At 43.9% G+C, this 16,573-nt stretch overlaps 1 protein-coding gene across 1 annotated transcript in view; it reads left to right on the top strand.

Moving 5' to 3' along the window:
• Nucleotides 1-16,573, top strand: part of MPZL1 (myelin protein zero like 1) — a 39,633-nt gene that overhangs the window by 10,733 nt on the left and 12,327 nt on the right. The window contains exons 5-6 of the mRNA XM_034768908.1: nucleotides 7,772-7,901; nucleotides 13,603-13,708. Coding sequence (XP_034624799.1) covers nucleotides 7,772-7,901; nucleotides 13,603-13,708 — 236 coding nt within the window. The remainder of the gene's footprint in view (nucleotides 1-7,771; nucleotides 7,902-13,602; nucleotides 13,709-16,573) is intronic.

Genomic DNA, 16,573 nt, shown 5'->3' with positions numbered 1-16,573 from the left:
AATGTCATGATTTCAGATATTTAAATCTGAAATTTCACTGTATTTTTAACTGTAGGGGACCTGACCCAAAAAGGAGTTGAGGGCAGGGGGGACCTCAAGGTTATTGTAGAGGGGTTACAGTATTGCTAAGCTTACTTCTGTGTTGCTGCTGGTGGTGGTGATGCCTTCAGAGCTGGGTGGCCAGAGGGTGGCTGCTGGCCGGCCAGGCACCCAGGTCTGAAGGCAGAGTCGTCGCCAGCAACAGCGCAGAAGTAAGGATGGCATGGTTTGGTATTGCCACCCTTACTTCTGTGTTGCTGCCTTCAGAGCTCCCCTCCCAAAATAACCTTGCAACCCCTTTTGGGTCAGGACTCCCAGATTGAGAAACGCTCATCTCCCCCTTGAAATCTGTATGGTATAGGCCAGGGCAAGTGTCGGCAACCTTTCAGAAGTGGTGTGCCGAGTCTTAATTTATTCAATCTAATTTAAGGTTTTGTGTGCTAGTAATTCCTTTTTAATGTTTTTAGAAGGTTTCTTTCTATAAGTGTATAATATATAACTAAACTATTGTATGTAAAGTAAATAAGGTTTTTAAAATGTTTAGGAAGCTTCATTTAAAATTTAAATTAAAATGCGGAGCCCCAGACTGATGGCCAGGACCCGGGCAGTGTGAGTGCTACTGAAAATCAGCTCGCGTGCCATAGGTTGCCTACCCTTGGTATAGGGTAAAAGCACACAAAAAACCTGATTACACGGTTCGTGACGCGTTTTTTCATGGCCGTAAATTTGGTATGGCCCTACGTATTATCCTTTGAAATGCATAACACTTCTCAGGGTTTACGTTAGTCATGTGTCTTCCCCCCACTGGAGACATCAGTCCCATAATAGATAAATACAGTGAACTCCTAAAAGATTGAATTCAGTAAAGTTTGTCCAGGATGTTGCAGGAAATTGCCATATCTGTGACAGTGCGGTCTATATCATTGGGGAATAAGGAGGAGAGTTGGGCACAGTCCTGTTGGAGAATGCACCTTGGACCTACGCTAAAAAAAATTACCATTGTAATTTCCTGGCAGGCTTGTAACACCACACATCAATCCTCAGCGTTGCTAGTTCCAGTGCACAGGTGTTCAGACCACTTCTGAAATTACATTTGCTCTGAGCAAGGCTGATGTCCCCGACCAGTGCAGAGCTAGCATAGGCAGCAAGTGCAAATTATGTAATTGTGTTGGTTTACTTGGTTTTCCCAGCGGCATCCCACAATGCTCCTGACCAATCTTTGCTGGCCACTTTTACAGCTGAGAGCACCTTCCCTGTCATGTCAAGTTGTCTGCATGGTCTTGTCTTGTACTTAGATTATAAAGATCTTTGGGGCAGGGACTGTCTTGGTTTTGTGTTTGTATTGTGCCTAGAAATTTAGTTTGGGTCCGTAGCAAGGCCACCTAGGTGCTATCGTAATACAAATACAGTTTATAAAAAGATTCCTGGAGTGTCACTCTGGAGCCTAAAATGTCTGAGTCAGTGTGAAGCAGTGGAAACAGCTACAAATGTGTGAGAGATCTTTGTTGAGAATATCACCTGGTTGAATAATCCACTTGGTTTTATGGTATGTTACTGTCCAATTTAAGTTCTCAGCCATTTGAGTTTAATTACATCCCTGTGGCGTACAGCTACAGTAAGGCACATGTCTATGCCATGCCAAGAGTCCTAGACCATTGTGCTTTCAGAGATAACTCAACCAATTACCACCCTTGGTCTACAGCTAATCTGCATGGAACAATTTCATTGGTTGTATTAGGGAGACTGCACAAATGGTGTATTACCTGGCCAAACCTCAAGGTAATCTTCCAGCACAACCATCATATGCAATAGCTGCAAACACACACAGCCCCTCACTGCAGCACACACCCCTCCATTCTCCACCAGCACAGATGTAAACAACTTTCCCAGCACAGCATGGCGACCTCCCCTCCCCCAATATGACCACCACACAATAAACCCAAACATCACTCTGAAACCTAGAATGTCTGAATCGGTGTGAAGTGATGGAAACAGCTATAAGCATGACTTGAGTGAGCACTTTTTGTTCAGAATATCACCAGGTTCAGTCATCACTGGAATTCAGACATTTTTGGCTTTTTATGCACAACTTTTGAATTACACCTGCGCAAGTCCACGGGCCTTCAGCTACTACTAGTAGTGAGGCTCTTGGTTCTGCCTGGCCACTGAACACCTCACCTAATACTAGGCAAGCTGGATAGCAGCCTAGGCAGTGCCTGGGTGTTCTCTTGCCCATCCCTACAATACAGATATCACCAGCCCTCGTGATAGCCGTATCCCCTGATCAACAAGTGTAGTGAGGACAGATGAATATGGAATTCATTAATGATGGCATTGATATGCATATCTATGATTATAGATCGTATCTGTACACAAGATTTCACAGGTTTAAGGGTCAGTTTTTGGGGGTAGCTAAATTAGTGCAAACCCCTGTGTTGGCCCTTGATATAAGCCTCTCAAATCAATTTAGCTTAGTTTAGTAAATTAACTGGGGTTTATACCAGTTTAACTAAGTCACTTTTACAAAAACACATTTATTTAAATCAGTGCAACTTCTTATGCAGACAAGGCTTTTCTTTCCTTTCTCTCCTATAAGGTACTCTGTAATTCAAAGTCGATATAAAATAGATCAGTTTGATAGTTTATTGTAATTATTAAAGATCTAATAAAAGCGCTAAAGTTACCTAAATTGGATTCCTTCAAGTCTGAAAAAGCTTTGTTGCTATGGCAACCTTAAACAAAAAGGAAGGTCTTCACTAAGAACATATATGTAACTGATCACTAACAGAGGTATTACAATTTTTTTTGTTTCAGAGTGGTAGCCGTGTTAGGCTGTATCAGCAAAAAGAATGAGTACTTGTGGCACCTTAATTTGTTAGAGACTAACAAATTATTTGAGCATTAGCTTTCGTGGGCTAAAACCCACTTTATCGGATGCATGCAGTGGAAAATACAGTAGGAAGATATATATACACAGAGGCAATGAAAAAATGGGTGTTGCCATATCAACTATAACGAGAGTAATCAGTTAAGGTGAGCTATTATCAGCAGGAGGAAAAAAAAACTTTTGTAGTGATAATCAGGATGGCCCGTTTCCAACAGTTGACAAGAAGGTGTGAGTAACAGTGGGGGGGGGGAAATTAGCATGGTGATACATCGAATATAATGCAAAACCTTTGAAGAAGCACTATAAACAGTGAATGCCTAGGTGGTCACAGAGTAGTCATCGGCTGGTAAACAGTTACACAAACAGCTTAGTGTACAAAAGCAATTTTAAGTTTATACCTGAAATTAAGAATAATCAGGAGCTGAGACAAAGGTGTGCAGTTCTCTTGTCTGTTACTTCAGTAACTACTTCATCCTGCAACAGTTGAAGAGTCTTTATACCACTTCATAATGAGCAAGACAGTGGACATTTGCAGAATTTATTGGATATTTCTTTGAACTTCAGAATGGATGTTGGCAGAGAGGCCCCACAACTGCCAACCAGAGAAACTGCAGCTTTGCGAGACAAGCAGCTACATGCAAGGATGGTTGGGAACAGTACCTAAGTGATCAGTTACACCCACGGGAGACCCATGGGAAGTATCTGCTAATGCCAAAATGATGATCAAAGGCTAACCTGGGATGAGCTAAAACAGATATCACTCCAAAAAATTTTGTAAACTGTGGAAGCCATTTTTGGCCACTTCAAAGATCATGGAATTTTCCATGGACAAAGCAGCAATAAACTATTGCAGGAATTCAAGGGACACATTTTCTCACTGGATGGTTAGAAGGTGACATAAGACACTTGTATTCCAAATGGAACACTGCAAATCTTTGTCAGAAGCAGGAGGTAACTTTTTGATTGGCTCACAAAGGGGTTTACCAAGAACAGGTTAGACAGCCGATTGGTATCTGCTAAGAGGCCTTTTTTGTGTTCAGTTATTTGATCCTTGAGGCTGAAGTATCTGGACAAAAAGACAGTCCACCAGCTGCCTACTGAAGGGTCCCCCCTATCCCCCAACACCTTATCTTGTCCTAAGACACATACCATATTAACTGTTTTTTTTAAAGTGCTAAGGAGACAATGAAATCTGGGAAAAGAACCAGATACAGCTGTCAGAACACCATTGTTGAAATTAAGTACCTGAATGTTCTATCTTAAGAAATCAGTTCTTGCAAATGTTGATACCTTTGTATCAATTACAACAGAAAAATAGGTTTTTATGCATATTTTGCCATGTGATAACTTAATATAACCAAGTTAAGTACTTCTCAAAGCATGTATCTGAGAGACAAAGTGGGTGAAATATCTTTTATTGGATCAGCTTCTTGGGGGGCGGAAGGTCATGAAGAAGAGCTCTGTGTAGCTCAAAAGCTTTTTGATCAACTTCTGTTGGTGAGAGAGACAAGTTTGAGCTACACTGAGCTCTTCCTCAGGACCCCTCTCTATCACCAAAAGAAGTTGGTCCAGTAAAATATATTATCTCGAGACAATACAGCTACAACACTGCATACAATATGTAGCTGTGTCAGTTCTGTACGGGACTTACAGGTATGCATTATACGTTTTGTTTTAGTTAAAAGTTTAACAATTGTTTAGAAATAATACTAAATAAGTAACTGAGAGCTAAGGTTTAAAGAACTTGCTGCATATATTTAGACTCACTCTGGAACAGAAAACTGGTCACGGCAAGTCTTGCTCTTGGCACAGATATACCCTTAGTAGCAACAATCTGGAAGTGACTCATCTTGTGGTTTCAAGCCCTCAGTTAGGAGGGAGAAACTCTTTTTTGGCTTGTCAGTAAAAGAATTTTACCTTTGTTTGAAAATTTGGCTATTTGTAGCATAAGAATCTACAATACTGGTAAATTTCAGATGAATTAGGAATAGTTTTCAATTGTTACCTAAGGTTACCATACGTCCGGATTGTCCCAGACATATCCAGCTTTTTGGTCCTCAAATCCCCGTCTGGGGGGAATTGCCAAAAAGCCGAACGTGTCCAGGAATATGCTTTGCCGGCATCCCTGTCCCCTGCTTACCTGAGAGTGGCTCCGGCAGCAGCGGCTGCTGCTCCCCCCCAGACACCTCAGCTCTGTGCAGCTGAAGAGCCGAGCTGCCCGAGCGCTACCGGCTTCATGGTTTGCCAGGCAGCCTCCAGACCCTGCGTCCCCAGCTGGGCGCTTCCCCTCCCGGGCTCCGGCTGCACTGGGGAAGCGCCCAGCCGGGGGCGCAGGGTCTGGAGGTCTGGGGGCTGCCCGGCAAACCGTGAAACAGGTAGCGCTCGGGCAGCTGTTTCGCGTGGCTGGGAGGGAGGCGGAGGGAGCGGAGTTGGGGTGGGGACTTTGGGGAAGGGGTTGGGATGGGGGCGGAGTTGGGGTGGGGCCAGGGAAGGGGCGGAGTTGGGGCAGGGCCCTGTGGAGTGTCCTTTTTTTTTTTTTTTTTTTTTTTTTAATGTCTTAATATGGTAACCCTATTGTTACCTGCATATTTGGGAGTGAATTGCATCTTAGCTAGGAGTATCATTAGGAAGGGTAACATTTGAACTAAATTGACAACTTTATTAACTAAACTGTTATAGGCAATTCCACCAATGTTGCAGTTCAAGTTATTTAATTGACAAGTTGATAAGAATTCATAGTCCTGTGTTGGTACTCAAACCACATGCCCCAAATATGGTAGAACTAGGGTAGCTTACTTGTAGAAGACTGTCATAAGTCAGATGCATTTGATAGATTTTAACATGAATGTTAAAATCTAATTCTTTTAGATCTTGTAAAAACTATCATCTAGCATTTTGCTTGCTGTAACCTATTCTTAAAAATTCTGTTCTGGCTAATAAAACCTATAAATCTTAAAATAGTGCTCCAGCCTTTACCCTAAGGAACAAAAATCCAGAGAATCATGATAAGCTTGATATCAATACTGATTAATTAAAAAATTAATGTTTTGATACCATTCTCACAAAGTACACAAGTATAATGAGAAATAACTTTTAATATTTTAAAACATGGTTCTTTGGGATTATCCTGAATTACACAAGACAATCAGTGGTGGGTTAGCAGACATGCAGAGGCATGTCTTCCTGCACCTGTGTGCTTTACTGGGGGGTGCTAGGGCTATCTAGGTGCTACTTCAGCAGCATCTCCCACTCTCAGATGTGAAAACAAAAATAAAGTGACTATTGGCTCCCATATACACCACAGTAAATCCACTTATCTCTGCATGGTGCTCAAGCATCTCTCCCCTTCTGTCTGTGAGAAGTGATGCATCCCCCGGGGCTCCTCTTCCTTAAGTGGGGAATGATCTTAGTAGATCACATGGAATGGCCTAGAGGGGATATCCTGCCTCCAGACCGGGGCACATGGCTCCCATTCATTTCTAGTTCCTAAAAGGAAACGGAGGGGAAGTAGTTCAGCTGCAAAACAAACAAAAAAAACAAAGTTAAAACTAAAAGATGGGAAGAATAAAAATCTGCTCATCACTGGTTTCTGCACATCATATCCCCACCCCCCAAAAGTAGGGTGCCCATTGTAATAAGTGTAGAAGAAGCAGCTGCCTCATGACATCCGCTAGAGTGATGACCTAGTCCTTAGCCCTTACGATGAACGGGCAGCTCATGCAGGGGGCAAAACAAAATGTGGAAAGACTAAATGTGTGAATATTCCATAAACTTAGTGCACTTATACAGGGAGATGTACTGGGCATTTGCAGTATTCTATGGTACAGCAACCTATATACCCTACAGTGCTTGCTGTGGGAATGCTTTATGTGGGCATAGTACATGAGGAGGCTGAAACAAATGCCTAGTGCAGATGCTCTGCACCCTTGAAACCTGACTAGTTCAACTGTATCTGGGGCAGGCTGCAGTGGTGCACTTATCTAAAGTAGATGCAACCCTGGACTGTCTTGTTCAAACTCTTATAGCCTTAATTAGAGACCTTGAAACAAGTGAGGGGTGTGGAAAACCTTGCAATTATGTATGATAGCTTTTCCAAACAGCAATGGTGTAGTTAATAACTCAGACTTCCATTATAAACTATCTTTGTACTCATTTTGTCTTTTAACTCTTCTGGCTGTTCACTTGGCCTCACTCAAAAGGTGTGTGTTTGGAGACAATTTGAGCAAAGTAATATTGTCACTCTTTGATAACTTGAAAAGGAAACATTACAGATATGTGCAGTGATGTATTAAGGTTGAGGAAGCACTAGCAAAGACTCTAGAAGTAGTCTTTCTTTGCTCACAGGTATACTCTTGGATTATAGTTGTGCTGTATGCATGCTACTTAAGTGTGATACAACAGCTACATATTATTTATCAGTAGATCTCAATATATGATATTTATGCACTTTTCTTCCCTCAGATGTGCTTGTTTTTTCCAACTTACCTCAATGGGATTTGCACAGATGTACCTGAGAACAAAGTCATGTGTAACATGAGTCAAGGTTCTTGTTGTACATTTAACTTCTGCACTCCTTGACTTCTGACTGGTTAAAATGCAGGCTCTATCCTTGGTTTATGGAAACTTTTGTTCTTATGTCAAGTACTCAGAATGCCTGCTCAGAACAGACGGAACTCTGCTTGTCCTCAGCTAGCTCTTCCGTTTGTGCTGCACGTGTTCACCCTTGACACTTTGTGACTTCCTCCTGCTCTGAAAGGATCTAAGGGAGGAAGGAGGCTTTTTGTGGCTCACATTTTTACTAACTAGAAAATGAAGCAAAGTGTTGAATCTTTTTTTTCCACCCAGACAATCTACCTGCGTTCCCCACTGGCATGGTGGTAGCGATAGCCATTGGTGTGACTCTAGTTGTCTTGCTGCTCATCGCGGTTATCGTGTGTGTCGTCAGAAAGAAGAACTCTAAAAAGCATTACTCTGGGTAAGAGATCACTCCCTTTTTACCAGTGTTTTGGGGGGGGGGGGAGTGAGGGAAGAGTGAAAGGACCACAAGTGGTTGAGATGAGGCAGGAGTCATTTCAGCCAAGTCCTGTCTTCAGCTGGCCATCATGACCTCCCCAAAGGGATGTAGTACCAAGAGGAGCTGTAGTCCGATAGCTGGGGAACTGTCATTCCTCCCAGTGCTCTCTAGGCTTATACATTATTATTGGTATCTTTCTTTAAAGCAGGGGTTCTCAAACTGTGGGTTGGGACCCCAAAGTGGGTCGTGACCCCATTTTAATGCAGTCGCCAGGGCTGGCTTAGACTTGCTGGGGCCCAAGCCCCATCACCTGGGGCTGAAGCCTGAGGGCTTCAAGTCCTGGGCATCGGGGCTCAGGTTACAGGCCCCCTGCCTGGGACTGAAGCCCTTGGGCTTTGGCTTTGGTCCACCCCACCCGGGGCGGTGAGGCTTGGGCTTTGGCTCCCCCACCCCAGGGGTGGGGCTCGGGCATCGGTCAGGCGTCGGTCCCCGCTCCTAGGGTCATGTAGTAATTTTTGTTGTCAGAAGGGGGTTGCGATGCAATGAAGTTTGAGAACCCCTGCTTTAAAGGACGAATGAACCCTCCAGTGGTTTCATTACAATGCAAACAGGAGACACTTTGATTTGTTTCAGTCCGTACTAAATAACCTCTGCCCTCAGTGATTTTTAAAAATAAAATAGTTGAAATATTCTATTTTTAATTTGTTATATTATGACATGTCAGTAGTGCATATTATATGGTACTAACATGAAATGTAAGGATATAAAAATGAGGAACTCATTAAATGAAACACAGTATCCAAAACATTTTTTAGAAGTTCTGTTTCACAGGATCTGTTTCTATTAGACCAACCAGGTTCTCCATGTGGAAGGTGGGCGACCACCTGGTAAGCTAGGCTTGTGTATAAGCTTTTAATTATGTTTTCTCTGAAATGCTTTTGCTCTGAATAAATACTTTGCTTTATGAAAGCTGACTGGGTCACTCAATAACCCTGTTGCTGTTCCTGAGAGAAGAGAACTGCAGGTGCTGAAGTCAGACCTGCTGAGACTATCATAGTGAATTTCAGGGGTCTGCAGCCAAAGACCCCAGTCTAGAGGGAGAGAATCACAGGATTCCACCCCAAGGAAGGTGAGCGCAAGAGACTCAAACTTGAAACCTAAGGGGGAGAATCTCACGGAGACCATGATTGGGTCAGAGGTGCAGTTAGCTCTGGAACTGTGACATATGTGGTGGTAGCAGGTGTGGGATCTATGGCAGTGATAAATTTCCAACAGTACCAACAGCAGTGAAAACAAGTATTGTAGAAGAAGCACCAAGAAAAGTCAGTCATTCAGGGAAAGACAAAACCAGGAAGATGAGTTATGAGCAACTAGGAAAAATCAACTGGTGGAATGATGCAGAGGCAGCTAAACTCAAGAGCTGACAAAGGCACAGCTGACTGAACTGCCATACTCTGAGGCCCAGAAATGAGATTTCAAGGCCGCAAGTGTACCCAGATCTCAGGGGGAGATGGCAGAGGTCGAGGGAGACCTGGGAGACTGCTTCTGAGCAGGAAGTGGAGGATCCCAGGCAGCAACTGTGCTTCATCCAGACTGAATTCACTACTTCCGCAGTTGATGTGGAACAGCTTGCAATTTGAAGAGAAAAAACTACAGCTTGCCAGAGGCAGGCTGCGCTTGGAAACCCAGAAACTTGGGGACTGGGGACCAGGAACAGCAGTACCAGTCCAAAGACAAACTGCACCAGTGTGAGCAAGGAGAGAGGGAAAAGCAGCAGCAGCAGGAAAGAAAAAGGAAAGCCAGCTGGAGCTTGAATGGGAGAGAAAGTGCTGAGCTTTGCTTGTTCCAGGAGGTGGAGACAGATCCTGTATCCCTGGTTCCTCTGAAGGCGCAGACTCCAAATTGTTACCTGGCTTTAGGAACAGGTGTATTTTTAAATGAGTTGTGAATTGAACAGGGTGGGTGTGAGGATACGGTAGTGTCTGGCTTCACTACTGACAGGGAAGACCTTAAAGCTTTCATCCATATGTAGGGTGACCAGATGTCCCAATTTTATAGGGACAGTCCCGATTTTTGGGTCTTTTTTTTTTATATAGGCTTATTACCCCCCACCCTCTGTCCCGATTTTTCACACTTGCTGTCTGGTCACCCTATCCATATGGCCAGAGAGGATGATGGAAACTATGAGCAATGTAAGCATGTGTTACTGCTGAAGTTTAAACTGACACTTGAAATGTATAGGAGGACGTTCCAGGGTGTTGAAAAGGGGCTATGAACTATGCTGAGGTTGCAACCCAAATTAGGAGAGCAGGTATGGGGCCCGCAGCTGGAAAAGAAGTTTCCTGTCAAACCCAGGCTGTCTGCATATTCATTAGCCTAACAAGGATGCAGTGGGCTCAGAAACTGGGGATCAGGCCTAGAAAGAGGTCCAGCTCTACTGGGTGTGAGGCCACCTCAGAGGGACCCCTGGGTGAATGGTGAAAAGCAGTAACGAACTGGCTCATGTTTCTGGAATTGCCTAGTCTGTCTGCAGAGGCCCAGTGTAGTCCTGGAAAGGTTGTCTGCATCTCAACCTTAAGAGTTAACTCTGTGGCTGAGTCTCCAGAGGGAGGAAGTCACACAGCTAACTTGTTTGGGGCATACAGTGTTCATGCTGATGGGTTTACACCCGAAACAACTGCACGTAGGTCTTAGCAGACAAAGGACTTGAAACTGAGAGAGACCCTATCTGGGAACTGACTGGCATGAGACTGTGGCCAACAAACAGGCCCTGCAGGAGAACCTGAAATGTATTAGACCTCCCAGAGTTGGTCTCCCATGTGGAAAATGGGTGACCACCTACTAAGTTAGGTGTATATATATGAGTTGTTTTAAGATGTTTTCTCTCAAATACTTTTGTTCTAAATAGATAGTAAGTTGCTTTCTGAAAGCTGGCTGGTCACTGGATAACCCTAACACTGCCCCTGAGAGAACAGAACATCAGGTGCTGAACTGAAGTCAGTCCTACTGAGGTGATCACAGTGACTCGTAGGAGTCTGCAGCCAAGGACTCCAGTCTGTAGTGAGAGACTTGTAGGATTCTGCTCTGAGAAAGGTCTCAGGCCTGTAGCTGTTGCCTAAGTTGCGTGACCTCAAGGAGACCATCGGGGTCAGAGGTGCAATTAATTTGAGTGGTGACAGTGTCTAAAGAGCTCTTCTTCACCCCACCCTGTTCCCAGCTGGAGACCTTGGAGAAAATGGGTTCATTAGAGTCCAATGGTAAGACTGAGTGAAGTGAAGTCAGCTGTGTGTGCTCAGAGTTCAGTGTGGAAAGCCTGGCTTTCTTTCTGTATGTGTTTTCCCCATAACTAAAGAAAGCATGCACTGACACGCATCAAAGGTGCTTGTATCAGGATTCAAATGCCTTGCTTCAGGTTGTTCCACTCGAGTGTTTTCCAGGTGAAGGATGCCAGTGTGGGTGCCAGGGTTGGGTCAGTAATATTCGTGCACTATACATTTTAATAGATTTAACTATTATAGGTCACCTTCCAGCAGAGTCATCTTTAAACTTAATACTGCTTTCACTGACCATATCAGCCCTGCATGTGTTGGTTAAGGGGAGGGCCAGATGTGCTGTGATTGCTGTTAATATCACTATCAAATGTTCATGGACTAATTTTTAAACAAAACTAACCCAATATGTGGAAGTGTAATGCACAGATTGGGATAATGGTTCTGTCTTGAACTAAAGTGGGGAGGGGGCATTTGGGTGGTGTTGAGAACCCCTGCATGGCAGTGCCAAAACCTCCATTCTTATTCTGACTTTGGTTTTTTTTCCTTTTGCCTTGATGTGCTGGGATCGGATCCTGCTTATCTTCCTCTCCTTACAGAGATCCTGATATAGACGCCAGATTGGGAATGTAACAGGGCTGGGTCTCCTCTTCCAGTCCCACTAGACACCATGGTAACTAATCACATTGGTGGTTGCTGTTAATACCTGTGTGTATGTGTACACATTTCCTCTTCCCTTGCTGACTAACCAGCTAGCTCTGTGCTAACATAACTCCATTGTGACTTGTGCTGGATTGTCCTGTTACAGACTGTTGGCAAGCAGATGGCACATTTCATTGGGAGCTTGGGTTTCATTGTCTTCTGTCTAATTGGGGTGGGAAAGCTACTTATCCCAAACAGCGTACCTCAGTCTCTTCTAGTAGTGAACTCACCAGTGGACTAGAACGTAGACCGTTCAGAGTTCTTCCCTGTGGGAATAAAACTTCTAAATTCCCAGTGCCTGTTCCTCTTTGTGACAATAATGATGGATTTCTAAAGTACCCATCACCATGATCTGTAGGTGCACAAACTTCTTAAAATTGCATTGTGACCTTTAGGTACAATACAGACATATAGGAATACACAGTCAACCCCAGGAATCTACTGTAATCCATTTTAGCCATTTAAAGGGCTGCTCTCAGTCCATTTCAGCCAGAGTAGAAGCTCCTCACTGCTGGGTCTCCAGGTCCCTTTTTCCAGTATTCCCCTTTTTACTGTCCTGTGTCTGAGATGCTGGCTCTCTAAAGGTTTGATTAACCCTTTGGATAACAAAAAGGTTGGCCTGTGAGGAGTTGCATTCTGCTCAATGTCATTGTCATTATTCATGTGTTTGTATTTGCTGCATGTGTTGTATGTGTAAGAGGTGGGGCATTGTGGGGGAGAGAGGGGTTAATTAGTGGGCAGAAGAGTGGTGTTAAAGGGAGTTCCTATATTTGTTTTGTGTATAGGAAGAAGTGGCATGTTTCTGTAGCGTATCCTTGGGTAAGAGGAGAAAGGTGAGGCCAGTGTTCAGAGGAATGGGCTGCTGCTGGGACCAGGGGTGGCCTAATGAAATTTTAAAGGACTATTGCTCATTTTGGTCTCCTTAATCCCAGGTCCATCCCAGATATGTGAATGTTTTCTTCTACCTTCTCTCCCCGGTCTCTTCTATGGAGATTGAAAGGATGAGGTGGAAAAGCAAACCTAACTGAACTAACTTCAGAGCTGTCGGCCTCCTCCCCAAAACTGTTCCCAGAGTTGCTAAGTGAAATCTCTTTGATCTGTCCTGTTAGAAGTATAAGGGGCTGCAATTACGACCCAGCCAGTCTGTCACTTGATAGCCTGATAGCCACTACAGGAACTGACATTCAGAGAACAAGAGATTGAATTAGTCTGGAATCCCAAATACAAAAGAATTAGCCAGAAGACTGATGGCAGCCACCTATGTAGCATGGAAGAGCTGGTGGCTCCTGCCACTCTTGTTGCTAGATGTAGTAATGGTGAAGTTCAAACTGATATGGGCTGAGGAGGGGGTTAGTTAGCCTGTGCACAGTTAGAAAGTAGTTTGTATTCCCACCTGGATGTTCTCTCATGCTTCATATGTAGGACAAGAAAGCACATTCCCAGGTTCTTATGGCTTAATCTGGCTTTATTGGGTAGAGGAGAATAGCTGTGATATGTATGAGGACAAGTGTATGAGTGACTGGGTAGGCAGGGAGAACGTGTGAGCTGGTCTCAATACCCATTGTGATCACTTTTACTTTGGCATAGCCTGCCACTTCATCCTGCCATCACTCGCTTTTGTTTTTTGTTCCTGTTTTTTGTTTGTATCTCTTGAACGTTGTCCTGCAAATTCTGCTCTGCCACCTCGTCAGCTGCAGTACCTCTGAGAGCTTGATGTCACCAGTTAAGCAGGCTCCACGGAAGTCCCCCTCCGACACAGAGGGTTTGGTAAACCACGTGCCCGCCAGATTGCACCAGGTAAATTTCAGTACTCTCCAATGCAGGGACCTCCCAGGGTGTGGGAGAGGTGGCTCCATGTTGTGGAGAGGATGAAGGGTGGGGTGGGAGAGGTGAATTAGCTGGCTGTGTTGTTCCATGTACTCAAGCAGCTGGGAGGAAAAGGGATCTGCTCTGTATGGGATTGGGTGTAAAGCTGTAGTTGGGGTTTGTGAACTAATACTTCATAGCTTTAGCTTTTCCAAAAAGCAGGGATTCAACCTAGCAGTTAATGAACTGACAGTGAGATGTACATCACTTTTGGTCTTGTGCTCTCTATGGGAAAAAGACTTTAGTTAACATGGTAACTGACGTGAGGTAAAATCCTAGTGAAGACAAGGCAGTTTGCTGCCTTCACTTCTGTTAGCAGATTGAGGTGGTCATCGTCATCTTAGTGTATGCTAAGGTGACACGTGACCAGGATTCACCAGGATTGGTCTGCTGGTTGGATCGTTAGCTTCCCTGGCTTGGGCCAGGTACTGACAAGGAGTGTGACGTGAATGCTAATCCATGGCTCCCAGGTTGAAATAAAGATCTTCTTACATGTGAAAACTACATTATTTTCACTAGCATTTTGCCTCATGTCAGATAGCCCATGTTAACATGGGGCAAGATCACCTCTTTTTCCTAGTGCAGATGCACCCTAAGACTGTGTGTCTACACAGTAGCTGGGAGGTGTGATTCCTAGCTCAGGTAGATGTATATGTGCTAGCTCTGCTTAAGCTAGTGCTCTAAAAATAGTAACGAGCCCACGGCGGCATGGGCAACGGCTTGGGGTAGCTGCTTGAGTAAGTACCTAGGATCTTGGACAGGGTTGTACTCTTGCATCTAGCCTGAGCTGCTGCCCACCCTGTTGCAGCCACACTGCCTTTTTAGTGTGTCCGCTCAAGCAGAGCTAGCACATATGTCTTCCAGAGTTGAGCCTCCCAGCTGCAGCGTAGATGTAGCCTAAGTGGTGAATAGGCCTGTCTTTGAAAGAGTGAGTCAATGCAATTGAAGCACAAAACAGTAACAGTCTGCCTATGAGTATGATGCCTTTGGCTCCTGTGTGTTCATTCAGCCTTGTGGACTTCTAACAGTTCATTTCACCCTCCTGGAGCTTTGAACCTCTATGGTTCCACTCAACAATTGAAGGCAGAATCTGATACTGACCTAGACAATCATCCCACAGAAAATGAAAAGTGCCTTCATGAGTTATGGGAAAAATCTAGTGGAAAGCCTTGAAACCTCTCAAAGAGGGACACTATATATAATATGGGTGTGAGTTGGCAAGAATGTTCAGGGATCCTTACTACATCTCCACTACAGCACTTAGAGCAGCACAGCTGTGCTGCTGTAGCACTTCTGGTGAAGACGCTCTAAGCCACTTGGAGACAGCTCTCCTGTTGGCTTAACTCCTGCCTTTCTGAGAGGCAGTAGTTATGTCAGCAAGAGAAGCCCTCCCACCGACATCATGCTGTCTACACCGGTGCTTAGGTTGGTGTAACTTATGTTGCTCAAGGGTGTGGATTAGTCACACTCGTGACTGATACAAGTTATACCGAAGTAACCTGTAGTGTAGACAAGGTCCTTGTAATGCATAACTAGATGTCTGATTGGAGCTGATTGAAGAAATGAGACATCATAATCAAAACGAGTGATCTGTATGAACACTCTAAATGTACTGTTTGAAAACTTTTATGTTAATAGTGCCAAACATGCTAAGCACTTCATAGAGCAGAATGAAGGCAAAGTCCCTGGCCCATAGAGTTTACAGTCTACATATATGAAAAGCCACAATGCAACATTCTGAAAAGGAAGATTAGGTGGTTTCATAGCTCTGGTGGCTTTGAATTTTAGCCCTGGTATTAGCTGGAGGACTTGTAAGTGATTGGGAAGGGAGCATACTTGCAGTTTTCAGAACTGTTTCTTAACTTTGTAAAATCACTTTGTATTCCCTTTGGATGGAGTTTATCCATTAATAGATTTTTTTTTTTTTTTTTTTTTGGCTGCTTCCTAGAACAGATGAATGAAGATAAAACTTTCCTTTCAGCTACAGTCAAAATTAAATATTTCAGATTTATAGTAATGTTGGGCTGCCCTGAGCAAGGAGGTAGGCGGGAAGCATGAGGCTGTTGGTTTGAGTTGGGGTAAGCGAAGTGGTGGGAGGGACACAGTTTACGAGAGATGAAGCAAAAAAAGCTTGTCTAGACTAGGAGAAAAGGTATTTTTAAAATCAATAGTTAACCCATTAAGTGGAGCTTAAAATGTGTTAGCACCTAGTATAGACAGAATTTAACATATTTGAAAACCTGTTTTCCAATTGTGATCAACCTAGGTTTGCCTCTAGGGTTAACCTTGACTAGTTAAATGGAGGTAAAAGATACTAATCTGTGTGTACAACTAGAGAAAGGGTTAGCAGCTAACTCAGACCTTTTAATCTAGACAAACAAAATGCCAATTTTTTTAAAGATGTCTATGCTAGGTGCTAAGTGTTTCAAAACATGTTAGTTAAAAGGTGTTGCCTGTCCTTGATTTTTGGTCCTCCCCCCTCCCCCCAGGCTTTTGTACACAGGAAATTTATTCCAGAATAAGATAAGGTGTGAATTTAAAGCACAATAGTTGTTCTGGAATAGCTCCCCATGTGGATGAGTTGATTCCTGAATCAGAGTATCCATGGAGAAATTTATTCTGCAACAGCTATTCCAGTCTATTTTCCTGTATAGACAAGCCCTTAGACCAGGGGTTCTCAAACTTCATTGCACTGCGACTCCCTTTTGACAACAAAAATTACTTCATAACTCCTGGAGGGGGGACCGAATCATGAGCCTGCCCGAGCCCCAAGGGGGAGGACAAAGCCCAAGCACC

The sequence above is a fragment of the Trachemys scripta genome, chromosome 1 (genome assembly GCF_013100865.1).
Source record: "Trachemys scripta elegans isolate TJP31775 chromosome 1, CAS_Tse_1.0, whole genome shotgun sequence".
Taxonomy (NCBI): Eukaryota; Metazoa; Chordata; order Testudines; family Emydidae; genus Trachemys; species Trachemys scripta.
This window is presented reverse-complemented; position numbering and strand designations above follow the sequence as displayed.